This window comes from Wolffia australiana, chromosome 11, assembly GCF_029677425.1.
Source record: "Wolffia australiana isolate 7733 chromosome 11, ASM2967742v1".
NCBI lineage: Eukaryota > Viridiplantae > Streptophyta > Magnoliopsida > Alismatales > Araceae > Wolffia > Wolffia australiana.
The window spans coordinates 15,111,797-15,139,466 of NC_135845.1; the positions used below are offsets into that span (position 1 = coordinate 15,111,797).

The 27,670-nt window shown below is 42.1% G+C and overlaps 1 protein-coding gene across 1 annotated transcript; it reads left to right on the plus strand.

The window, feature by feature from the left end:
• Window positions 1–24,385: 24,385 nt before the first annotated feature.
• LOC144709176 (deSI-like protein At4g17486) lies at window positions 24,386–27,576 on the plus strand. Its single transcript, XM_078582608.1, has 4 exons — window positions 24,386–24,640; window positions 26,211–26,498; window positions 26,651–26,731; window positions 27,276–27,576. Exons 1-4 carry the CDS (start codon window positions 24,493–24,495, stop codon window positions 27,404–27,406), a joined length of 648 nt encoding a protein of 215 aa, XP_078438734.1. The 5' UTR covers window positions 24,386–24,492; the 3' UTR covers window positions 27,407–27,576.
• Window positions 27,577–27,670: the final 94 nt, after the last annotated feature.

A 27,670-nucleotide genomic window follows, 5' to 3' on the forward strand; every position in this document is an offset into this window, starting at 1 on the left:
TCGAAAAAAATTGGCATTTGTTGCTCGAGTGTCATTGACACTTGACGCGTGGACGTCGAAAAACAACATTGCTTTCCTCGGTGTGATAGTGCATTGGGTGGACTCTAAGTGGACTTTGTGTGACCGTGTTCTAGGAATATGCCAACTGAATGGGTCCCACAGTGGCAAAAACATGAGTGCACGCATCCTTGAAATGTTGGAGGAGTTTGTCTTGAAGAAGAAGGTATGGGTTACGACGTAAAAAATTTGAATTACTGTTATTTTTCACAGTTCCATTATATTGATGAATCCAAAATATGCAGGTGTGCGCAATTACCACATACAACACATAGAAGAACATACAGATGAGTACTATTCTAGAGGAGCATTTGAAGTTAGAGAACTCTCAATTTAGTGCAAGTCGGCACGTGCTTTGTATACCGCACATGCTAAACCTTGTGGTCCAGGCCACGCTGAGCTCACTACGTGTGACAGGGCACCATCAGAGTCATTGATTATGGATGAGGATGATATGGCCGGTATGAATGACGTAGAGCAAGGCAGCATACTTTATACATTCTCTACATCTAATATGGGTGATGTCATACTCTGGCTACGCGAGATAGTCACAGGAATACGCGATTCAACCCAATGTGAAGATATCTGTGTAGCATTATGCAAGCAATTTGGGCTACTTGACCATAACAAATTCCATTGGATTGCCCAACAAGATGGAATTCTACGTACGCCCTGTTAGTGGCTGATGTCGAGAAAAGGGATGTTGTAGATATCATTGCATTGAACGTCTTACGGAAATAAGTCTTATGTGAAGAGGAATGGGCAATGATCATGGAGTTTGTGGGTATGTTGCAACCCCTTTAGTTGGTTGTTACAAGAGTACGTCGTTCAAAAGCACCCACAGTAAATGAGGCAATCGTTATCATAAGAGCAGTGATGAGACACTTGAATGGTGTAATGGCTGGTATCAAAAAGGGAAGGATGTTACGAGTCAAGTTGTTATGTCCATCTAGCAACGAAAAATCAGCGTACAGGGCTTGTGAGGCAATGAAGACTAAGATGGGCAGACATGCATCAGTCCTCACCCGCAACCCGGCCTTCATTGTTGCTGCTCTCGTTGATCCCTCCATGAAGTTACGGTTATTGGACTGCGACCAACAGGATGAAACAGTCGCGTATGTGCAACGCTTATTTCAGTCCAGCGGTATCACCAATGACTGAAGCGTCGGTCATTCAGATTCCTCGGCTTGCTTTCGACTGGAGTGGATGTCTACAGCATTCTTCAGTGTAGCACTTGACGAGTTCTTACCGGATAGTGAGCAGATACCAACTCTTACTCCGGGACATGAGCTAGATGTGTACATGAGCTCACCTCCTCTCAAGGGGACTGAACCATTGCACTGGTGGAAAATAAGGGGATAACATTCATATCCAAGGTTGGTAATGGTTGCAAAGGAATTCCTATCAGTTTGTGCAATGAGTGCTCCATCGAAAAGATTCTTCTCTATTGGTCATGCAGCCATCAACTACAAGCATTCAAGATTGACGGCAGAGAGCATTGAATTACTTATGACACTAAACTGTTGGTGGTGCACGAATGAGGATGATGACACTGACATGAAGCAACCAGACAAAGAATGCAACAAATATCCCATTGTTCATTAGACATCTACAAGTAAAAAGTGATTTGTGTAAAGTTCTATGTTATGAATTTTATGAATTTTATTTGTATTCGATTTTGTTTGGCAACATACAAAAGATTAATCCGAACCTATCAGATATTCTTCTGAAAAATTCCCATTTTCTGCATCAATGGCAATTTTTGGATGACGTTGAACGACTTGGTGAATGACAGCAGATTAATTAGAACATAACATAAACTTTTACCATAAAACTACCCATTTTCTGTGTCAATGACAATTTTGTATGCTAAAGAGAACAGTTTTTGGTAATTGATAGCAGATTAATCAGAACCAACAACTATTTTCCCCAACAATTCTCCATTTTCTTCATGCATACATGTCAATTTTCGTGGGACTGGTGAACAAAATTTGAACCAATTAGTTGGAGCCCAACAAGTTTTTTTCCTCAAAAGATTTCATCTTTGAACCAAAACCTTGAAGAAATCATGATTCTAGTGTTCTGGGGCTTAAATTTATCCTATGTCTAAACTTGGGTCAACCCTAGAATTTCAGGTGGTAAGCTTGATCGCAAAACTTTCTACCGCAGCCACCGAGGAGAATGGCATAACTTTTGACAACGGCATGGATAAACGGCTTTGCGCCTTTTTGAAAGTGGTTGCCCATTTGGGATAATTCTCTGGCAATGATCGAGGAGACTGCGAGGGGGTAAATAGGGTGAATTCCGGCGCCGCCTCCCTGGCATTACAAATGACTTTTAAAATTAATGAAGAATGTTTTAAGAATTTCAACCAAATCTATCAATTATCTCTTGAATTTACCTATTAATGTTACTCAATTCTTCACATATGAAATGATTTTTTACAATTAATTTCAACGAATTCTCTAGAATTTTAACGAATTTTATTGATTATCTTGTGAATATATTGATTAATATCATATTATTTTTCATGTCAGAAATATTTTTTAAACTTACTTGAGAATTTTCTATAATTTTTACAAATTCTATTGATTATCTTTTGAACTTAATATTTAAATTTCTAAATTATTTAAGAATTCTCTCTAGAATTTTAACGAATTGTATACATTGTCTTGTGAATTTATCGGGTAATTCGATATTATTTCTCACGTAAGAAATGATCACTGAATTTAATTAGGAATTTTTGATAATTTTAACAAATTCTATTGATTATCTTTTGAATTTAATGGTTATTTTTATATTATTTTTCCTATTAGAAATGATTTTTAAAATTAATTAGGAATTTACTACAATTTTAAAAAACTTTACCGACTATCTTTTGAATTTAACAGATAATTTATATTAATTGCATTAGAAATGTTTATAAAAATAATTCATATTTTTCAACAATTTTAACAAACTTTATCATATCTTGTGAATTTACAAATTAATATTATATCATTTTTCACGTTAGAAATTATTTTTAAATTTTAGTAAGAATTTTCTAGAATTTTAATGAGTTCTATCAATTATCTTGTGAATTTGTCGGTTAATATTATATTTTTGCAGAACACTAGACGAAGAACACTCAACACCAAAGAGTTCAGGCGTACCTCAGCACCGTAGTGGGTGAAGTGACTGGGCAATCCGGGCGTTGTATGGTCCACTAGAAGAAAATATCTGGGCGTTCCGGGCGTTGAACGGCCCTGGTATTGAGTCGTTCACGCTGGCTCGGTTGCTTGATGCGTGGGGGCACGTGGATAAGGAGAAGAAGTAGGCGGATGCAGGCGAGCGTAGGTGTAGGTGACACCAACGTGCGCAGGCGGGCGTGAGCGGGGCGGCCGACGCTGGCATCTGGCGCGGGCGGCCTTAGGCAGGTGGCCTTGGGCAAATGGCCTACGCTGGGCATTGGCGCGCGCGGCCCTAGGCGGGGCAGCCGACACTAGTGCTTGGCATGGGCGGCCTTGGCAAGGGGTGGCCTACGCAAGGCGTTGGGGCAGGCAAACCTGGGCGGGCAGCCGGTGCAAGCGCCTGGCGGGGGCAGCCTTGTGTGGGCAGCTTGAGCTGGGCGTTTACGCGGGCGGCCCTAGGCGGGGCAGCCGGCGCTGGTGTCTGGCGCGGGCGGCTCTGGCAGGGGCGGCCTGCGCTGGGCATTGGCGCGGGCTGCCCTGGGTGGGCGGCCAGTGCTGGTGCTAGGCACGAGCGGCCCTGGGCGGGCGGCCTGCGCTAGGCGTTGGCGTGGGCGGCCCAACGCGGGCAGCCGGCACAGATGCCTAACGCGGGCGGCCCTGGACGAGTGGCCTTGGCAAAGGAAACAGATCAAGAAGACGAGAACGAGAGGAGAAGGAGAGAGAGGATGAAGGAAAGAAGAAAGGGAGGGAGAGAGAAAAATGGAAGCGGTTGCCGGCAAGACGTGATAGCGTCGATGGCGGCGGCGGCGAACTAGAAGAGGGAGGGAGAAGGAGGCTAGGGCAAGTCCTCCAAGAAGAGTTAAAAGAAAACTCAATTCTTGAATTTTGACATGCCTATCTATTTCTTGGAACATTGGCCTATACATATAGGTCTTGGAGCAAAGAGAAAATAAAGTTAAGAAAAATAAAAAAAAATAAAGACGAGGGACGTGATTTCGTGTCACGTCAGGGGGCAGTTTTGGATCTGTCTCCGGGGACGTGTTAGGATGCGTGAAGGAGTGTGCGTTGGTGAAGACGTGCCTGATGCTGGAATGTTGACTTGGTCCGGTGACGATGGCGGCGTGTCTTTAGTAGTGGCGTTGACTTCGGGTGACAGTGGTGGCGCTTCTAGTGTCAATGCGTTGACGATGTCGCCACCAATTCTCTTGGGGTGCAAAGAACTTGACTCCATCAAGTTGGCGTCATAAAACTCCAGCGGGGTCACCAAGTCAGGGCGCAGGCGATCCAGGTCCTCTTCTATGGTCCACGTGTCGTCCATCCCACCTTTGGTGAATGTGATTACTTTGTCCAGTATAGCCACGACGTTCTCTTTCCAATCAGAAGGTACTGAGGGAGGGGTGGACAAGTCAAACTCACTCACCGGAAAATCCGTCGGTAGAGAAGGGTCATTAGATGAAAGAGGTGGGGCTTTAAACGCGACCAAATCCGAAATATTAAAAGTAGCGCTTATCTCCCACGTGGAGGGTATGTCGACGGCATAGAAATTTTCTCCTACTCATTTGAGGATTGGAAACGGCCCGGCACTACGAGCATGAAGCTTGGTAGCTCGCTTGGAAGAGAATCTCTCCTGCCTAACCCTCACCATCACCATGTCACCTTCTTTAAATTCGTGAAAACGACGTTGTAAATCGGCCATCTCTTTATATGCAGTGTTGCTACCCATGATGCATTTATGAATATCCACATGCAGACTTCTAATATGACTTGCAAATTCATGACCATCATCTGAGACTCTAGCATGCGGTAACATGGGTATGAGGTCGATAGGCTTACGAGGTGGATGACCATGCACAATTTCAAAGGGACTCATGCTAGTGGTATGATTAACAGACCCGTTATAGGCAAACTCGGCACGCGGAATGATGTTATCCCAAGATTTGAGATTGTCCCCAACCAACGATCGTAATAGGTTGACAAGGCTCTTGTTAACGACTTCGGTTTGACCATCTGTTTGGGGATGAAAAGTCGTGGAAGATTTGAGCTTTGTTCCTAGGAGATGCCAAAGAGTCTTCCAAAAGTAGCTAGTAAATCTGACATCTCTGTCCGATACTATACTTTTTGGAAGTCCATGGAGACGGACAACTTCATTGAAATAAAGCTGAGCGACATGAGAAGCATTAGAAGTTTTAAAACAGGGGATGAAATGTATCATTTTAGAAAAACGATCTACGACAACCATAATGGAATCATGACGCTTATGGGTTCTTGGAAGTCCTAAAACAAAGTCGATGCTCACATCATCCCATGGTTTATGAGGGACCGGTAGGGGAGTATAAAGACCAATGTTCTGTTTAACCTGCTTGGCGAGAGCACATACACGACGTTTAGAAACGATATTAGCAACATCTCACTTCAGGGATGGCCAAAAGAACCTATGCTCTACCATGGCGATGGTCTTATCTCTCCCAAAATAACCACTACGGCCTCTTGCATGCGTTTCCCACACAAGGAAATCCCTAAGGGAAGATTGTGGAATAAGATAAAAATCCATTTTCTAAGATATAGTTTTGGATTTTTAGGATTCGGGTAAATGCCTGTGGTCTAGAGAATGGGAGCAAAGTCCGGGCAATCGGGATATAGATCCTTCATTCTGGTCAAAACCGATAACTTCTACCTTCATTATGTTCAAGAGGTGGACACGTCTACTAAGGGCATCGGCCACTCGGTTTTCGACTCCTCTCTTATGCTTAAGGACGAAAGTATAAGACTGGATGAATTCGACCCATTTAACAAGTCTATGGTTCAACTTCTGCTGCAAATGGAGATATTTCAATGCTTCGTGATCGGAGTAGAGAACGAATTCATTAGAGAGTAAGTAATGACACCAATGACGTAAGGATTGGATGATAGCATAGAATTCTTTGTCGTAGGTAGAATATTTGAGTTTGGCATCATTCAACTTTTCCCTAAAGAATGCTATGGGATGATTCTCTTGACTCAGTACTCCGCCAATTCCTAATCCCGATGCATCACAGTCGAACTCAAATACTTTATCAAAATCGGGTAGACGTAGGATGGGGACTTGTGTCATCTTAAGCTTAATATCATCAAAAGATTTCTGTGCTAATGCGGTCCATTCGAAGGGGTTCCCCTTTAAGCACTCAGTCATGGGTGCCATTATAGTACTAAAATTAGAGATGAATCGCCTATAGAAAGTGGCTAAGCCATGGAAGCTACATACATCGTGGACGTTCCTAGGGGTCGGCCATTAGGTAATGGCATCTATTTTGGCTGGATAGACAGAAACTCCTCGTGCTGACAAGATAAAACCTAGGAAAGAGACATGATCGATAAGAAATCAACACTTTTTGGGATGTGCATATAACTGTTCGTTTTTTAGGACCTCACACACTAGACGTAGGTGGTGGATATGGTCATGTTTGGACTTGCTATAAATGAGGATATCATCAAAATAAACTACGACAAAGCTTCCTATGAAGGGTCTAAGAATATGATTCATCAAACGCTGGAAGGTACTAGCTGCGTTCGACAAACCAAATGGCATTGCTTTCCATTCATATAATCCATCCTTGATGTTAAACGCGGTTTTCCACTCATCACCTGGACGGATTCGGACTTGATGATAGCCACTCTTGAGATCTATTTTCGAGAAAATCCTCAAACTAGCCATCATATCAAACATCCTTTTTGGGAGAAAATCCACGAGAAAACTCCCATCCTTTTTGGGAGCTAGTAATGCGGGTACGGCACATGGGCTAAGGCTCTCTTGAATGAATCCCTTGTCCAAGAGTTCTTGGACTTGGAGCTAGAGTTCCTTGTATTGTGTGGGATCCATACGATAATGGGGAAGGTTTGGCAAGGAGGATCCTGTAATGAAATCAATGGCATGCTGAATCTGGCGCATAGGTGGTAAATCATTAGGTAGATCCTCGGGGAAGATACTCTCGAATTCGGCTAATAATTTGGAGACCTCCGGTGGTGGGGGTATGGAATTCTCAGAGGACTGATCAGGAATCATGGCTAAACAAATAGACATTTCACTATCTATCTCTATCTGAAATTGACGCCCGTTGAGAATGCATAGACCTAAAGGAGACTTTGGTGTAGATTTCTACGGGCTGTGTGTATATGGGTGCCATGTAATTTTCTTGCCCTGATAGAGGAATGAACAAGTATTACTGCTACCAAAGATATGTACGTCATTATCATATAACCATGGCAACCTAGCATGATGCTTCCTACCTTCATGGGTAACACATCACATAGTACTTCTTCCTCGTATGATTGAACTTTTAGAGGAAGGAGACACTGATTTTTCACTGGGATCGAGGTAGCATCGGTCCAAGATACAAAATATGGGTGAGGATGATCAATCAAAGGTAATCCCAAATGTGATTTCATGACATCGGATACGGGGTTGATACAACTACCACTGTCTACGATCATCTTACACATATTATCACCAATCTTAAAATATGTGTAAAATATGGAAATCCTCAAAGCAGAATTATCAGTGGAAGGCTGGGTAAGGTTGCAACGGACGATTCTCCTAATTGACGTAGATGGATTGTGACAAGGAAGGGACGGTGGGCAGTCCATGATGCCAATGAAGCTCACTAGTCCTTCCTCGTGCATGAATTCATCCATGACATAACTCTCTACTCTTGCTCATCAATGGGCTGCTCGTCTATGGTTGGCTCACTGTCGAAGGGCTCCTGTCCTATATGTAAAGTTCGTGTGGGGCATTGGGAGGCTTAGTGACCACGTCCTTGGCACTTGAAGCAGGTTATGCCAAAAGGACCGATCTGTACTGGATTGGATTGAGGAGGGGCTCTCGCGGTAGAGTCGAGGGAAGATGACGTACGGGTGTTTGGTGCAGCGGTGAACGGTGTAGGAGCTGGAGGACGGTGCTCGGTGGGAGTGCGAGTGGGAACTGGGAGAGCTAACGGTGGGTTACGCGGAGCCACACGCTTGGAGCAAGCGGGATTGGATGAGTGAGATCGATCGGTAAGAGCAGGATGACTGAAGACGGGCGTATGGTATAGGTTTTGACAGAGCTCAAGGTCTTCTACGATTTGATCAGCCTGCTCTAGTGTAGTGGCCTTGCGGACAAGCAGTTCTGTCTCCAAATACGGATTAAGGCCAGTTCTAAATCAGGAGATAACAACTCGAGGGTTCTCCTCAACTCGACATCTCATGTAGAATTCTTCGAATTGAGTAATGTATTCGGAGAAGGGACGCCTACCCTGCTGTAATTTATGCCATTGATCTAAGAGATTATCTAAATAGGCAAAAGGGAAGTATTTCTCACGCAGTTTGTCCTTTATTTTGGGGCCAAGTATCTATGGGTGCCTCTCGTCGGTTGTAAATCAAAAATTCAAGGTTTTCCCAAAAGAATTTTTCTTATCCTCCTAGTTTCATCTCGGCATATTGGACCTTCTACCACTCAAGCAAATTGTACCATTCGAAATAGCTATTCAACTTGGACTCCCAATCAAGATACTCTTTAGGGTCCCTAGATCCCTCATAGCACGGAACATCGACTTTGACACTTCTATGAATTTTTTGCCACTAATTGTCATGATCTGCACGACGGTGATCGCGAGGGGGCGACACATCCTCAGGTGGATAAGGATCGTTCCTCTTCGGAAGATTCCCATTCCACCCTCGGTGTCTGATAAGCCAAAAATAGGGGTGAAAATTACGCAAATTTTTTAGCCCTTGTCGTTGTGAATTTTTGGCTTATGCAATAAAATTTATAAAACTCTACTTAATATGTATAGTGATAAGTATGAGTGTCGTCCAAGGAAGGCAAGTAGGAATTTCAATTTGATTTTATTTTTGGTGTTTTAGATCCTAATTAGAGTGAATTTGATCTTCAATGAGGATCAAGTCACCCTAATTAGGTGAGAATTTAGAGAGGGGGGTAGAAGAGATGAGATGAAAAGAAGAAATGTGGGCTCTAGATTGAATTAATTGATCCAATTGGATGGATCAAAGAATTCAATTAGAGAGGTTGGAAGAAATTTTTGATTTAAGTTTTGGTTGGTTTTGAGAATTTGCTAAATCAGAAATAAAAAGGGAAATCTTAATCTCCTAAGAATTAAAACTAATTTTTTTAGAGTTTTCTTTTGGAATGCAATTGAATGCCAAGGTAAATCCCTCAATTTCTCATCTCAATCCTAATCAGGGCTTGTACATGCCGCTCAAGCCAAGCGATTTAGAAGTTCAGATCAGAATAGAGATGAAGAAACAAACAACTTAACCTAATTCATTCAAAATGCATAAAAGTTCAAATACAATCAAGGAAAAGAAGTACCAGATAACTTGATCCAAGCTAGAGCTCCTCCCTGTCTTGCAGCTGTGATAGAGCACCATCCAGAATGAGCTCCCCCTCTCGAAATTTAGCTTTTATACTTAGGTTATAGGGTAAAAATCACCATTTTACCCCCGTTTAGTACTTAATATTTATCTATCAATGTAGGCTAGATATGAATGATCTAACCGTACAGATAGAAACAGGGGATCAAGACGAACAAATCCATAAAAAAATCATCTCAATCGAACTTCAGGATCAAAAGTTATTAATAAATCAATTTTAAACCAATTTAATCCATTGGATTTAAAATTGATTTATTTATTAGTTTCGTTTTTAAACACGCAATGACGTGTCGCTCTCTCATTGGCTGGCGCATTTTGAATCCTCCTTTTTGCAGAAAAGTCCTTAAAAAGCCTGGAATTACTTTTGGACGCCGCCCAAAAGTAATTGCATATATGCCCCTGGCGCACTCTCTCTCCTCCGATTTCTCCTAAAACATTAAAAATATATATTAAAAATTGCAATAAAACCCTGAATGATTTTAAATAGGATCTTTACGCCTGCCGTGGCGACCGAGAGCTGTTTTCAGGGTCTTTTTGCAACGAAACGTTGCAAAAAGGCCCCGAAAAGTCTAGAAATTGCATAAATACATTTTTTTCTCTTATAAATATGCCCTTTTTTCATAGAATAAATGCATTTCTTCTTGAAATAAATCCCAAAAAATTCCTAAAAATTCGTAAAAAATTCTAGAAAATTCTAGCAAATTCCCTGATTAATTCCCATGTTGATAAATGTCGAAATAAACTTTTTAATGTGCCATTTTCATCCAAAAATAATTATTTCGAGATTCAATAAATCCTTAAAAATTCATATAATTAACAGAAAATTAGGGAAAAATCATAAATTACTTGGAAGCATTATTTTTGTGTAAATATATGATAACAACCCAAATTTAAGCCTTTTAAATGCATAAATCATGCTAATAACATGAAATAAAGACCGAAATTAGGGTGTTATCAGTGTCTATCGTAAGGTAGATAGGGATCCTTCTGCGGGAGATGATTCCTATAGCAATCTGGGATCCTCTCTTCCGGCAGATAGTAATCGCCATGCGGTGGAGGAATTCCATCATGTATCGGGTGTCTATCCACAGGTGGATAGGGATCGTTCCGCGGGGGATGATTCCTATCTTGGCCTAGGGTCCTAGGCTCAGGCGAATAGTAATCGTCTCGATGATTCCTATCGCGGACTGGCATACGATTCTCAGGAGGTACCGGATCGTCCCATTCAGGACGATTCGGGTCGCATCCCCCGGATCTAATATCAGGTCGATAGGGATCATCCGGTAGGTGATGAATCCTATCGTGTTCTCAATATCTGGGTTCAAGCGGGTGTCCATCGTCGCGATCACGGCGATGCCTATCACGACCTCGATTTTCTAATTGAGAGGTTTGCTCGCTAACCGCTGATAAGCCAAAAATAGGGGTAATTTTATGCAATTTTTAACCCTTATCGTTGTCAATTTTAGCTTATACAATAAATTTTATAAAAACTCTACTTAAGATGTGTAGTGATAAGTACGAGTGTCGTCCACGGGAAGCTAGCAAGGAATTCAATTTGATGGTTTTCTTGGTAATTCAACCCTAATTAGAGTTAATTTGATCTTCAATGAAGATCAAATCACCCTAATTAGATGAGAAATTTAGAAGGGGGGTAGAAGAGATGGGATGAATAGAACAAATAGGGAGCTCTAAATTGGCTTCTTTGATCCAAAGAAAAGGGTCCAAGGGGTCAACTAGAGAGGTTGAGAGGGAAATTTTGATTTGAGTTGGTTGGTTTTGTAGGTCTTATAATTCAGAAATAACTACACAATTAGATAATACAAAGGGAAATTTACTCTCCTAGAAATTGAAGTTTTTTATAGTTTTTTAATGTGCACTTGGAATAGCTAGGTAAATCTCTCATTCTCTCCTCTCAATCTCAGTAAGGGCTTGTACCTTCCGCTCAAGCCTAGCAATTTAGAAGTTCAGACCAAGATCAAGAAGAATGAAGAAGAAATTTCACTAAAACATCATCCAAAATACACTAAAAGTTCAAATACAAAAAAGAAAAAGGTACCAGATAGGTTGATCCAACCTAGAACTCCTCTCTGTCTTGCAGCTGTGATAAAGCACCATCAAGAATGAGCTCCCCCTCTCGAAATTTAACTTTTATACTTAGGTTACATGGTAAAAATCACCATTTTACCCCCGTTTAATAATTAATTTTTATCTATCAATGTAGGCTGGATCTGAACTGTGCAAATAGAAAGAGGGAATCAAGACGAGCGAATCCATAAAAAAATCATCGCAATCGGACTTCAGGATCAAAAGTTATTAATAAATGAATTTTAAACCAATTTAATCCATTGGATTTAAATTGATTTATTTATTCATTTCTTTTTTTAACACGCCATGATGTGTCGCTCTCTCATTGGCTGGCGCATTTTGAATTCTCCTTTTTGCAGAAAAGTCCTTAAAAAGGCCAAAATTGCTGCTAGACGCCACCCAAAAGTAATTATGTATATGCCCCTTGCGCACTCTCTCTCCTCTGGTTTCTCCTAAAAACATTATAACAAATATCAAATAAATCTCAGAAAAATCCTAAAAAATCCTAGAAAATTCTAGAAAATTCAGAGATTCATCCCCGTAATGATAAATCTTGATATTAAATATTAAACTTGCCATTTTCATTCAAAAATAATTATTTCAAGCTCAAATAAATCCCTTAAAATTCATTGAATTAACATAAAATTAGGGGAAAATCAGAAATCACTTGAAAACAGTATTTTCATGTAAATAGATGATAACAACCCATTTTAAGCTCTTTAAATGCATAAAATTGTGCTAATAGCATGAAATGAAGACCAAATTCAGGGTGTTATCAACCGCATCGAAGAATCGGTTAGACGGTTGTCCATATTGGTTAATCGTGTATTAACATCACGAAAACCGTTCTGAACAGTATCTAACATGCGGTCTACATCCCCGCGTGAGGAGGATGGAAGAGCAAGTGGAGAAGAATCCTGGTTAGGAACAGACATCTCACGATTATCTAGGGATGGCTCATTCATTGGTGCGGAGACACGTTTGCCTGAACGCAGATGCATGCAATGGAAATGATGATTGAAGACGTCGACGATGGCAAAAACGCCTAGGCTGACACAGGTTAGGCTCTGATACCAATTTGATGCAGGACAACTAGTGGATGACGTAGGACAACTAGAGGAATGGATGATGTGATGCAGAACAACTAGGGAAAAATACAACTATTGGGGACAGGTATGACAACAACGGGTGGAGGATATAGGACAGGTTTGGATGGGGAGGGATTAAACAAACTGCAAAATCCACACCATCGAATTCGAAAACTTAAAAACCGATGAAATAATGGCGGTGCAACCCCGTTCCTCGTCGAGGGCAGGAATATTGTCTTCAACCACCGCGACGATGCCGAAGCACCAAATTCAATACTACGAATTCACGTCCGCGGGAAATCTCATGAAAGAAAGAATTTGTGGAAGTTCCAAGAAAATCAAATCAGATCTGACGGCAGTGGAAAAATCCTCGCGGAAGACTGGACGAAGAACACTTGACACCAAGGAGTTCAGGCGTACCTCAGCACCATAGTGCGTGACGAGGCTGCAGAAAATTCAGGTTGTGACGTGACTAGGTGATCCGAGCATTGTATGGCCCACTAGAAGAAAATATCTGGGCATTCTGGGCGTTGAACGACCCTGGTATCGAGTCGTTTGCGCTGGCAGGGTTGCTTGACGTGTGGGGGCACGTGGACGAGGAGAAGAAGCAGGCGGATGCAGGCGAGCGTAGGTGCAGGTGACACCAACGTGCACGGGCGGGCGTCTGGTGCGAGCGGCCTTAGGTGGGTGGCCTTGGGCGGGCGGCCTGCGCTGGGCGTTGGCGCAGGCGGCCCTAGGCGGGGCAGCCGACGCTAGCGCCTAGCGCGGGTGGCCTTGGTAGGGGGTGGCCTGCGCAGGGCGTTGGCATAGGCGAACCTGGGCGGGCAGCCGGTGCTGGCGCCTAGCGCGGGCGACCTTGTGCGGGCGGCCTCGCTGGCGTTGCGTGGCGGCCGAGGCGAAATCGGCCCTGGCGTCTGCGGCGGCCTTGGCGGCGGCCTGCGCTGGGCATTGGCGCGGGCAGCCCTAGGCGGGCGGCCGGCGTTGGTGCTAGGCGGAGGCGGCCCTGGGCGGGCGGCCTGCATTGGGCATTGGCGCGGGCGGCCCTAGGCGGGTGGCCTGCGCCGGGCGTTGGCATGAGCGGCCCTGGGCGGCGGCCTTGGCAGAGGAAACAGATCAAGAAGACGAGAACGAGAGGAGAAGGAGAGAGAGGAGGAAGGAAAGAAGAAAGGGAGGGAGAGAGAAAAATGGAAGCGGTTGTCGGCGAGATGTGGCGCGTCGATGGCGGCTGCGGCGGTGAACTAGAAGAGGGAGAGAGAAGGAGGTTAGGCCAAGTGATAACATGCAATTTTATCATGCAAAATCATGGAATTTATAAGAAATTTTCACCTAAAACATTAATATTGCATGTTATCATTATGAAAATATAAGCAATTTCCAAAAAGTTGATTTTTTACAATTTTATGAATTTTTAGTTAATTATGCACAATTTTCTGATTTTATTTTTATGGAAAAATGATTTTTAAAGTCAAAATATATTTTCAAATGAATTTATTTCAGTTGAAAATATATTCTTATAATTTTTCTGATTTTTTCACATTTTTTTAGAATTTTCTGGAATGATTTAGAGCAAGAAATGAAATTTATTTCATAAAAAAAATCATTCTCGGACTTTTTTTATTCATCACAGGCGTAAATATCAAATTTTTATTGTTTTAAGGGCACTTTTTTTATTTTTTAAACCGCGAGGGGTTTTTTACAATTTTCCAGGTGATTTCTATGGTTTTTCTTTGATTTTCCGGGGGTACGTGGCGCTTCCGCAGAAGGCCACGTCGCCCTCTACTGTTACAAAGCGGAAAATTTTCGCTTTTTCTTTAAAAAAATAAAAAATAAAAAAAAATAAACGAGTGACGTGGCACAAGCAGAACGCGCCACGTCACCCGTTACTGTTCATTTTCGGAGAAAATCGGCTATTTTCGAATAAAAAAAAATATTTCTGCCCTCTGTGCATAGCGCGGTGCGCGCCACGCACAGAGGGCCACGTGTCGAGCTCTCGTGCCTTGAGCGCTTTGTACTCACCTCTAGTGTGCAAAGCACACTTATCACTAACCGAAATTTTTCTGTTATGAAGGGGTACGTGGCGCAAATTGGAGGCTTAGCGCTTGAACAAAGGGCCCACCGCGCGGCGAATCAGAGCGCGCCACGTGGATCGGCTAACAACCTGAGGAGAGAGAAATTCAAAAATAGGCCTAAATCTTCAAAAAATCATAACTTTTCACCCTGACATCCAAATGACCTGAAATTTTCAGGGTTTGTTTGTAATAATCCTAACCACCTTTCTGAGCCAAGAACACTATAAATTGGGCTCAGAAAGGTGGCGAAAGAGAACTTTGATTTGGAGCTCCAATACAATTGGCCTGGAGGACACAGCTTATTTCAACAGTTCAGATCCGGATTGGGGCCTCTCCAAAGTCTTGTAAGTCTTCATACCTCTTCAGATTCGTGATTTCTTGAAGTTCTAACACGCCAAGGCATAGGCGAAAGGTATATGCCCTAGATTCATGAATTTTTAGAGAGAAGCAGAGGATCTTTGGTTAGAAACCAAAAATTCTATCTTAGGAGTTAGATCTAATCATAATTCAACATTTTCTATCAGTTAGATCTGTCATTTTTGACAGATCTGACTGTTTAGACAAAAAATCCCCAAATTTCATACACTTTCTCTCTCTAGATTAAACTTTCACTTTCTCTCTCTAAAATTCAAAATTCAAGTTTCAATTCTTTAATTCTCATCAATCTGAACTTCCACACAAAATTTCATTCAAAAATTCTCTCATTCAATACCTTAATCCTAAAAATTTCATAAACTCTCTTAATTTTCTCTCTCTTCAAGTCTCTTACATTGAAATTCCACTTAAATTCACTAATTCACTCAGAAATTCTTGCAGACTGCCTCTCTAGGGTTCGACTCCTTACTCATCATTTTACTAAAATCTAAATTGAGAAAGGAATTATAAATTTCATTGCATAAGCCTAATCAAACAACGACAAATTAGCGATTATAAACCGTAAAATTTAGGCTTATCAGCAAGTCCTCCGAGAAGAGTTAAAAGAAAACTCAATTCTTGAATTATGACTTGCCTAACTGTTTCTTGGAACATTGGCCGATACATATAGGCCTTGGAGGAAAGAGAAAATACAATTAAGAAAATAAAAAAAATGAAGACGAGGGACGTGATTTCGTGTCACGTTAGGGGGCAGTTTTGGATCTGTCTCCGAGGACGTGTTAGGATGCGTGAAGGAGCGTGCGTTGGTGGAGACGTGCCTGATGCTGGAATATTGACTTGGTCCGGTGACGATGGCGGCGTGTCTTTACTAGTGGCGTTGACTTCGGGTGATAGTGGTGGCGCTTCTAGTGTCAATGCATTGACGATGTCGCCACCAAGTGGCCCAATAACCTTTATTGGCCTTCCAAATTAATTAAGTATATCATCATATAGATTAATTCATGTCATATCGATTTAATCCAATCAATAGGTCGAGTCTTCAACACGTCGGGTGCCAAGCTACACCTCGTGTTCTATAAGATACAAAGGAGTGTGTATCGACTCACTCATGGAACTTTATCATCATCGGTTATTGTGTACGTATAATCCCTCATCCACTTGACGCTCCTTAGACGACTTAGGGTATGGTCAACTATTAAACCATAGACGATCATCCAATTTAGTACTGATGCATTCGGAAATCATCGGAGAACTCTTCTTTGATATTTCACTACCTTGGCCAAGGACTTCATCGCATCGTCTTCCTTGAGTTGTCACCTCTTATACCAAGGGTGGACGATTGCATCTTAACCCCCCTCAATTGTCTTCGTGAACTTCTTGATGTACCCGAATTAAGACTATTTAGAATCCCATCATTAGGGACGCGTAGGTCATATTCAAAGTACAATTGTTCATCTACAATACATCTTTGGAGTGTCAAGTATAAAGACCACTTACACAAATGTGACGTTATTCAACCTGATTGACAGTTCGGTATAATACCATTCAGGGATTCGTACGGATCAATTCAGTGAACTATTTCCATTAAAGAGCACCCACTATCTATCCTTAGTGTCTCCACACTAATGGCTACAGGAACGGCCATACTCATCATATGAGTAAGGTTAGATAGTGCTATTCTATCCGGATCCTTCAAGCACTAGATGGAATTTTAGTGAGAAGAAATGGTCATGTTTAAGATTTTAAGGAATTAATGCATGGAAGTGGAATTTATAGTAAAATAAAGATAATATTAATAAAATGATGCATAACTGATTCTAAGATGTGCATATTTTTAATACCTAAAATCCCTTTATCACCTGACCTTCTACCTTATTCTTAAACTCTTATTACATGTAAATACTTCTTTCCTTCACTGAGCTATATATAATTAGACAATTCCTTTCTTATTATTAGTACTAATATTATCCTCATATCTCTCAATTGTCTTTCTCATTATACTTCACTAAAATAAACACTCCTATTAATGAACTCCCTACATAATAACCCATTATTACTATATCTATATCCTAACTTATTATAACTTCATCTTAATTAGAGTAAACAAACTACATCTTATTATTCCCCTCCCATGCATTAATATAACTACATTTTAATTAAAGTTATGAAGATAATTTAGTAAGAGTAGTATCTTATTATTCTATGTAGCTTATTAATCTTACATAAATCTTACACTACCTATCTTAGCATATCCCTTCATAACAATACTATAAGTAAATTGAATTATCTTGCTTAGCTACTACATCAAATATCCATAAGAAAATATTGATCTCAATAAATGATGATGTTTACATCTTATCTTATTACTATCTTATATCTTCCTTTCACTAGTACTCTATATCACTAATTATTAATTATTATATATAATCCTAATTTCTACATTTGCTGATGTAATAGGACGGACGAGGATCAAACGGCTCGTGTTACACTGCACAGAAGATGGGGCAGTCATGTCATGGCAGAGATGAACGATGTGGATGTAATATTAATGATTATGCGACAATAAAATCGATGATAAGTATAAATTTGGCGTCGACGTACTCCAATGATCACTAGACTACAGTAAGTGTGACCTTATAATGCCACTAGGCTCCCAATGACCAGGATGATGGGTTGAGGGCGGACGGTGAGAGTGCAACTATTTCCGCTCTTCCGCACACAGTTCGACGCACCATCCAAGATCGTACCAATAGAAACCTATTCCCATTGACGTATTCCTATCTATCACTAACCTAACCCCAGTGGTGGAGAAACATTTGGAGGCACTAAAAGAAATAATATAACGCCGAGAGGGAGTTATGAGCGTACCAGTAGTAGTAGGCAGGACGAAGTCTGTTTTGATAGCAGTGGACGGCAAACCGCACGTAGGTGCGATGATGGCGCAAGTAGACGCAGCGCTGTGAGTAGGCGTGCCAGCACGAATAGGCACGGCAGCAGGTGTAACAATGGACACAACAATGAGCGTCGCGATGGAGCAGCGAATGCAGGTTGGGGCGGTGCGACGGCACAGCGGTGATAGGGTGCGACAGCTCAGTGTGATGGCGAGGCATGGTGGCATTGAATGCGAGGGCCTGGGGAAATAGGTACCACGTCAGCAAGGGCAACAACACCGGGCGCGGAGGTGAAGGTATGGCGGCGAAGAGTTCAGTGGCAGCGGCCACAGCTAGCGTAGATCCAGATGGGCGAGCAAGCTGCAGCCCGGTTGTCGGCCAATGGCTGCGATGGGCGGCTACAGTAGTCACTAGGGCTGCTACGGCCGCGGCAGGCTGCGGCAACCACTAGGGTTGCGGCAACCGTGTGCTGCTGTGGTGGCCGTGGGTGGCTACGGCAACCACGGGCTGTTGCGGCGGCTGCGGCCGCAACTGGTGGGTGGAAGGCCGCGGTGGTGGCGCAACTGGCCGCGGTAGTGGCACGGGCGTCCCAAGGGACAGTGCTCACAAGTATGAAGTGATGGCAACGCCCTCTAATATCCAGCTTTTTTTTCCTAGGTTTGGTTAAAGTTCATGTTTAAATAAATTATGTACTAGTGGTTTTAAGAGGGGGACCCTTTCCTAATGGGTTCCCCCTCTAGGATCCCTCCTTAGGGCCCATTATCCTCCCTACATAACGGGAGGAGAGGGCTCCGACGGAGTAAGTCTAGTTGGATTTTTGGAAACAGTTCCCGTTCCGTTTAGAGAGTAGAAGAGTGAAGGGCGGACGGGACGGGGCCGACCTCAGCCTTCCGTCCCGTTCCGCCCCGTTCCGTCAGGACAGACCGACGGAACCCTAGGTGGCCACCGCCGCCGGGGTTCCAGGTCGGTGGAGCGCCGCCCGGATCGCGGAGCAGCCGCCCGAGAAGGGGGCGGCAGGCCGCGCCAACGCCGCGGCCGCCCACGGCGCCGCCGGCGGCGCAGCCCCTGCGGTCGCGGCCGCCTGAAGCGGCCGCAACCCCGGGCGGCGCAGCCGCCCGCAGCCGCCGAGCGCCGCGCAGCAGCTGCGGCCGCCGCAACCGCCGCAGCCGCCGGGCCGCGCAGCGCGGCGGCCGGATCAGCCGCTGTAGTTGCCCGCAGCCGCCGGAGCGGCCGCAGCCGCCGGATCAGCCGCAGCGGTCGCGGCGGCAGCCGACCGCAACCGCTGGAGCCGTGCATGCCGCCGTCGCACAGGGTCGCAAGGCGTCCTCGCTCGGCCACCCGCCGTGGCACGCCCTCGCCGCACCCCCTACCGGTCAGTCCTCAACCTCGCCGACTCGGCCCATTGGGCCTGAACACTACAAATCGGTGCCCCTATTCTGGCCCAAGAGGCCCACTCGTTGATCCGGCTCCCGCATCCCGAGGCGCCGCATTCTGCGCTCTGAAGCGCCGCCGCTGCCCTCCGAATTGCTGCTAAGTCCAGCCGGCAGCACACACCCCGAGGTGCCGCAATCGCTCTCCCAAAGCCCAATCACCATGCACGCATCTCGAGGATGCCACGACAGCCGTATGCCCATCACAGGCCTAGTTTTGGTGGGCCGTCGCAAATCTCGGTGGCCCGATCTGGTCCAAGCCCGAGGCCTATAACCGCGAAGGAGGGCCATTACCGCGTCCGCTATCTTGGCTATCTCCGGCCGCCGCCGTCGCTATCTCCGGCTGCCGCCGCTGCCACCATCTTTGGCCGCCGCCATCTCCTGTCGCCGTCATCTCTGGCCTCCGCCGCTGGCCACACGACGTCGCCTATGCAGCTGCTAGTTCGCCGCCGTCCTCGCCATCCGGCCGGCTGAACATCCCCTTCCACCGGTAATCGGGCCTGTCAACGCCTTGAAGACTACCCGGGGAGCACAGACCACATGGAGATAGAGTCTACTTCGGCCCTCCAACGAATTGAGGACCCAGGACAAGATCTCCGACAAGGCGGGCGTGCCGCCCAAGATGAACGTCCCTGAGATGGACGAACGGACCGCACGCTCCCGCCGCAGGACGTTGACAATGTCCGTCCTGCATCATGAAGGGTGCAAGAGACGATGGTTGCAGCTGCGGCAAAGGCGGTGACGACAACAGTTATCGGCAAAGACAGCGGCAATTTCTGGTAAACTCTAGGTTTTCTCTCTCTCCTAACTTTGCAGTGGCATTTTTGTAAATATGGTGAAAACTCAATAAAACACAAAAAAATCAAGAAAATCCTTAAAAATCACATTTCCTTCAAAATTTTCTTCTCTCCTCTTTCTATGGGTGGCCCCACGTTTTATAGGGGCAAATATGGGTCTCCCCCCTTAGAAATGAAGGGGAGAAGGCCCAATTAAGAGTAATTAGGGCCCCCTAATAGGAGAGAGAAACCTACTAACACACCCACACAGGGGCTCACACACGCGCAAAAGTGTAGGTCCATACAGCTGTCCAAACACGTGCAAACAAAAAAAAACATGCACATATGCGACCAACATACAAGCCCTACTAAACAAGAAAAATAAGGAAAGATAACATCAAACCTTTGTGGCCCGTTGACTTAGCGGGGTCCTCCAAAGGCTGGGTCTCGCGCGTGAGCCCTCACTTGATGAAGTCATTCGTCGGGGTCTTCAAAGCTGTATGGTCCCCATCATTTCCCTAGCTACCTCATTCTACTTAATTATCTACACATTTTCACTATCCTTGTTACTATTATCACTTATCTAACTCAGCTTATAACTAATCAATTTAATTACCCTTATAATCATCCTAAATTCTCCATCACCCTATCTAAATTATTAAATTCAACTCTAAAGGCAAGACCCTGTGGAGACGACCTCACTCCTATACACAATCAAGACAATTTTTTACAATTACATAGTTTATTTGACTTAGGCAACTTAAAATTTACAACAATATAAAATTAACACCACACTTTGCGTCCATTACCTACCAGCATTAGTCTTAGTCATCTTGCAATATCTAGACCAATGAGTTTCCCAAATACCATTGATTTATATTGACTTAATTTTGGATTCATGTTTTGGGTCAAATATGGGGGATTAAAATGATTATTTGTACAGAAGAATATACATTTAATTATTGTATGATATTAAAATGAATTTTTTTATTTTAAATGGAGTTTCCAAGAAAACTCGTATTTCTATATACTATTTGACTTTAACATATGGAATCATATTATTTGACTTTAACATATGCATTTTTAAATATTACATCTTGAATATTAATATTGTATTTATGTGATAATGTGGACACCATGACATCACCTGGGACATGTCAAAGGGTCTTCTTGGGTATGACAAGAGTACAACCACAAATTCCTGGCCTGGTAAAGCAGAGAGAGAGAGAGAGAGAGAGAAAGAGAGAGAGAGAAACCATTAAAGGTGAGAAATGCATATTAATTCTAAAACCAATCATTTATAGCCAACATCACCACTCTCTCTCTCAAAAGTACCCCTCTCTATTCTCATGAAACTCGAAGTCATGCTATTCCATCATGAAATTTTAAGTATTTACTAGGTTTTTAGAGGTTAAATGTGGGATGCCCTTTCCCAAGGATGCATTGATTGTGTTTAGCTCTAAGCGGATTTTCAGTGTATTGAAGTTTATGTGAATTTAAGAGGGGGTTGACCCACTCAAACAGTTGAACATCAAATAAAGTCATATGTGTGACTTCGGGATAAGATGATAACATAATTTCGTTGAAAAATAAGTTTGCTTGTGTTTAGTTTCATATCTTTACTTCCTCACATCATTCATTTGAATTATTGAGATATTTTGGAAATTAGTGAAGGCTTTCTGGACTCGGCTAAGTGGGCCAAGGGAAATAAACCAGTGTGGTCAAAGGAAGAGAATGTAGAAAAGATGTGCATCAGACAACACTAAGAGGCCCAAGGATTTGGCTTTTCTTTACCATTTTTTTATTTATTTGATATCCTTGTATACCTATTACAAAGTGTTTTTTCTTGAGGGATATTGAACTAGATATACTTGGGACAGGAGTAAGGGGATAGTCCTAACATGTATTCCGTGTACTGACCACCTCCTGCAAAACTTATTAAACTAGATAGGTATAAGATAGGAAAAGTAGATTTAAAATGAAAGGACCTAATTCACCCCAACCTAGGCATAACCTTGCCAAGCTAAACCAACAATGATAGTGCTTACTCTGTAACTGCAATGACTAAAATTTGAAATATATAATAACTTATTTGAATAATCATGGAATGTTCTCTTCATCTACTCTTTCATGTTTCTCTATGTCGTCTTGTTTTAGATTTTTGGCCCCAATGTGACAATAAAATTTTGATATTATAAATTTAAACAGAGTAACTTGCAAAATTGTAATGAAATAAATTATTATTTTGATCAAGTATATAGTTTTCCAAAACATCTCTATGCATAAATTTAAATATGTCCATAATGTTGCTTTAAAACTTGGAGCCAGTATCCTTCGATAGCCTTTTTTAAAGAGCAACCATTGTACCAACATTATTAGTTATAATAGGGAATACCCATAAAAGGTGGAAACTAATGTTTATTTGTGAGTATAATATATCTACCCAAGTATGATCATCATGTGATCTGCTTAATTGGTTTACAATGAAAAGTCATTAACCAAGCTTACATTCATGATCGATCCGATGAACTGTCATCCCAAAAATAGTCACATAGTTGGTAATAGTCCAAATAGCCATTGTAAACTATAGCTTCTCTGCTGCACGTCACGTTTGTTTTGACACTTGTAAGCTTCAAATTACATCATGCAAAGTATTGAAACTTTTTTTTAAAATTTGGATGTTTAATTAGTGAGATGACATGAGGTTTAATAATTCTCTGACTTACTACCTGTAAATTGTGTTGGTGTGTGAAAATACTTGGAGATAGTTTTCTAACAAGATGAAAGCTTAAGTTGCCAATGAAGTATAACATGAAATATTTCCAAGTCTGCACATAACCTCAACATGTTACCTATTTTATCCTTTTTCATTAAAAATTTCATCACCCTACAAAGCTTGCATCAATAATCACCGTCACTCTTTGTATGTGAATGCTTGTTTTCATTCATAGACAAATGAGTTTTGATTTGTGCATGATTTGGTGGGGCATTTTAGAATGACGAGTACTTCAACATGAGATATCAACAAAATTGACCAAATAGAAAAATGTGTGATATAGCTTGTCTCCACTCAAGTCCAAGGACAACAAACATGCAATACTTCATAGGAGTAGCAATAAGACGCTGCGTCAAGGGAGGAAACAGAGACGGTGGTGGTGACGACACTATTTCAAGCAGCAACATCAAATTTTTCTGATGACACTTTAGCAAGCGGCAAAGGCGAGCAACAACCTGTGCGGGATCTCAACTTAGAAACCAGGGGGCGAGTTAGAAATGGTTACCTCTCCGCTCTGCATTTTAATACTCTTAAGTGAACAGCCACTCAGATGGAAATGGAACGAAACTGCAGACTCTGTGACTATTGTGCAGGGATGCGGACGGGACGGTTGTTTCGTCCCATCTACAGGATTGGACAAAAACCGGGATGGAAATTCATCCCGGAATGGTCGGACAGGACGGTGTTAGTCCAGTCGGACGAAAAACCATCCCGTCCAGACGTCTCGGACGATGGACAGTAAGAGATGGACAAAAAATCCGTCAGATTCACTTCCGACGGTTGAGATCTTGCCACGGCATCACGTAATCAATTCCTTGAAATTTTGCATCAAAGTCTCTGCTTTTTTTGGCGCGCAAACTGATGCCGCCCAAAAGTAATTGTACATATATCCCTCTGCTTTCTCTCTCCTCCATATTTCCCTAAATAACTTAGAAAATATGTTGGAATTTTAAAATGTGATTAGTTTGCGTCTGGGTCAAAGGACAGGACGGTTTTTCTCTGGATGCATCCCTGCACTGATTCTGGACGTCGGACGGGACAATCTTCGTCCCGTCCCGTCCCGTCCATCGTCCACGTCCCAGACGATCCGGAACTATAGCAGTGACTGATGACTGACTAAATTTCTGACCCATTAAATCTAGGATGATCATGGGGCCCACCCCAACTATATCCGATAATTATTAATTACTGAAAACAAAAAAAAAGTATCTTTTTTGGGTAGTCACAACAGTTAAACATCTTCTTATATATTACGTTCAAGTTGCATTATTCCTTTTTTTGCTCTTTCTCTCGATCTTGATCTCGAGATCTCTCGATCTCTTCACGTAGTGAAGAAGCAATCGAGGAAGTTTGGGGGCTGGGAAGCTCGATTGATGGGGTCTGGCCTCGTGCGCCCTTGGAATTCGACGTCAGAAGAGAGGGGGGGAGAGGTTCCGATCATTTTGAACGTGTACGATCTCACGACGTGGAATAACTACTCCTACTGGTGCGGAGTCGGGATTTTCCACTCCGGAATCGAAGGTGAGCTCGGGGAAAATACTTTGATTTGCCTGGATAATCTAATTCGGTCTCAATTCCCGCCAATTTAGAGTCTTTGTTCATGGGGGCCGATAAAAAATTACTCCCGGAAATTGATGTGCGCGTGAGATTGGAGAATTAGTTTCTGCTGAAATTGGGCTATCAACTTTGAAATGCGGATTTTGAACAGTTTACATCTGATATAAAATCTCCAGATCAGACTCTGCATTCCACCAATGTTACATCATACATGATTTCGTCAAGAATAAGTCACAATTTCATCATGGTAGCAAGTTCCCATCTACTGTTTCATTGTACGTAGACCTTTTTGTTTTGTTGTATATGCTGCCGGGGATCCTTTATTTTTTTCCAGCATCTGATTAAAATCATGTATTTACATTACATTTCAAATATTCACTTGATTAAGTAATATGTTTTCGTCTCTCTTCTTTGATAACCATTGACTATGAGCAGACAACAATTTGTTTGAAGGACGTTAAGGCACCCTCAATGATTTCATTGAATTTTTGTGTATAAAGCCGTAAACCTTTACCTACTACAGTTGACAAATTCAAGTCGTATTTAATATCTTTGGTTGGGATTCCCTTGCGATGAAGTCATGATTATGTACTGTTAATGTGAAAAATATATTTTCTCTCTTTCATTTATAGAAAATATATACTTCTATTCACTTTAGCACAATTCGGGAAAGATCTAAAACACATGAATTTCTTCATCGATCCTCATTTCAGCTCTGAAAATCCATTCGTGAGCTTCTTCAGCTACGTCAGGTTTCCTTATAATAATCCTATTTTTGAATTCAACTTTGCTCAAAAGAATATTTATTGGAGATCCTGCCACGTTAGGCAACGATAAGTATCTTTTTGTCTGATCCTGGTCCATTTCTCTGAAGATGGATAAACTAAATAAATAGGATGGAAATATGATTTACTTGGTATCCTTCTTTAAGAGATTATTTATTTATTACCCTAAATTGTGCGTTATCCTTTGGTAAATAAGGTTGAAACATTTCGAGAATTTTGGAATTATGCAATTCACATGTTCAATATTGAAAAAATATTATCTTCGCAACCTGAAACTTATTGATCCTCTTAAAACCCATTGTAGTCAAGATTGATACTCCAGTAAAATAGCTCCTACAACTTTGTTGGAGCCTGAGAATTACTGCAAAAAGGGGTGGATACTAGTTGCATCAATGGGCCCAAACTTTATTTTATTTATTTCTGTCATTCTTTCATGAAACTGAGAACACCAGGTGAGATAATATGAAGCTTTAATATTTGACCATTTCTAATTTCCCAACTTGTACAACGACAAGGTTTTAAGAGAATCAAAGATCTTTAGCCAAAGAACGCTCTCTGCTTCCAACACTGAATCTGGCAATTGACCTGTTATATTTTATGGAACCACGAAAGGAACGTATTATTTAAGTATTTATGTTGTAGCTTTCATATTATCTGTTTTTTCATTCGTGGATCAACCTGAGTTGCATAAATGTCAAAATAATATGAAAGACTCTGATACTTGACCATTTTCTTAACCACATCACCAGTTCATGGCATGGAGTATGGTTTTGGTGCCCATGATCTTCCACTAAGCGGAGTATTCGAGGTCGAACCAAAGACTTGCCCAGGCTACATTTACAGATGCTCAATTCCTCTTGGATACACGACGATGATCTCTTCTGAATTCCGCACATTTATGGAGCTTTTGGCCGCAGAATACCATGGAGACACGTACCATCTCATCTTCAAAAACTGTAATCATTTTACAGATGATGTTTGTCAGAGACTTACCGGGAGAAGTATTCCCCGCTGGGTCAATCGCCTTGCTCATATTGGTAATCCCTAAACCCTATTTTTCCTCGAGTTTGAAATCTGAAATCTTTATCATAAAATTTGAAATATTTATCATAAAATTTGAAATATTTATCATAAAATTTGAACTTTATCATAAAATTTGAACTTTTTAATTGAAACGGGTGCTTTTCAGGAGAGTTTTGTGGTTGTTTGCTTCCAGAGAGCCTTCAGCTACCTGTGGTGAAGCAAACGCCAGAGTACCATGTCTTCTCAGGTAGTGGGAGATTTCTATTTGCAATTTCTATTTTCATGCATTTTTACTGTTTTTCATGAAATAAATTGTCTCTGTGGTACGAAACATAATTCTCCTTGAAATTACCATCATTCTCAGGTTGTGGGCATTTCCTATTTTACGATTTTTTCCTGCTGTTTTTCATGAAATTTTCACCTTTTTATGAAACCCAATGCTCCATAAACTTACCTTTATTCTTAGGTAGTGGGTAATTTCTTTGTTCTGTGATTTTCATTCAGTTGTCTCAGTTATTTGAAACTCGGTCGGTGAGATGTTTCTATGTTATGACACTTTTTTTCTTTCCGTCATGTAATTGTCTCAGTTGTATGAACCTCAATTCTCCTTTAAATTGCCTTTATTCTCAGATAGTGGGGAAATTTCTATTTTATGCAGTTCTCTCCGTCGTATGAAATCCAAATCTCCTTGAAATTACCTTTTTCATGACCCCCTCGAAATTACCAAATCACAGTTGTATGCAATTTCTTTCTTTTTCCTATTATCTGAATTTCGATTTCATTTCAAAAAGACGGATCAGAGTCCATGTCGATAATTACATCGCGGGATCTTACGGAGAGCGAGGATGCTGATCAAGATAGATCTCTTCTCTCGCCGACCGCAAATGTCGAAGTTGCATTCTTGAAGGAGCCAAGCAGGTGAAGTTGATGCCAGGTTTTCTTTGCCCGTCCCCGCCCACAAAATCTGCAATATTCTTTGGCATTCATTTGCGATCCAAATTTATGTTTTTTCTTGATGATTTGTGTTGTAACGTCAATCCACTCTCGTCAATTAATGGATGCCAATTGGTTGGCTTCCTATTTGTTGCAGAACCCTAAACCTTAAACCCCAAACGTCATAAAAGATCGGGCGGCTAAATCGTCATGTAGTCAAGCCCCGTCAACCCCACAACTGATCTGCTCTTTG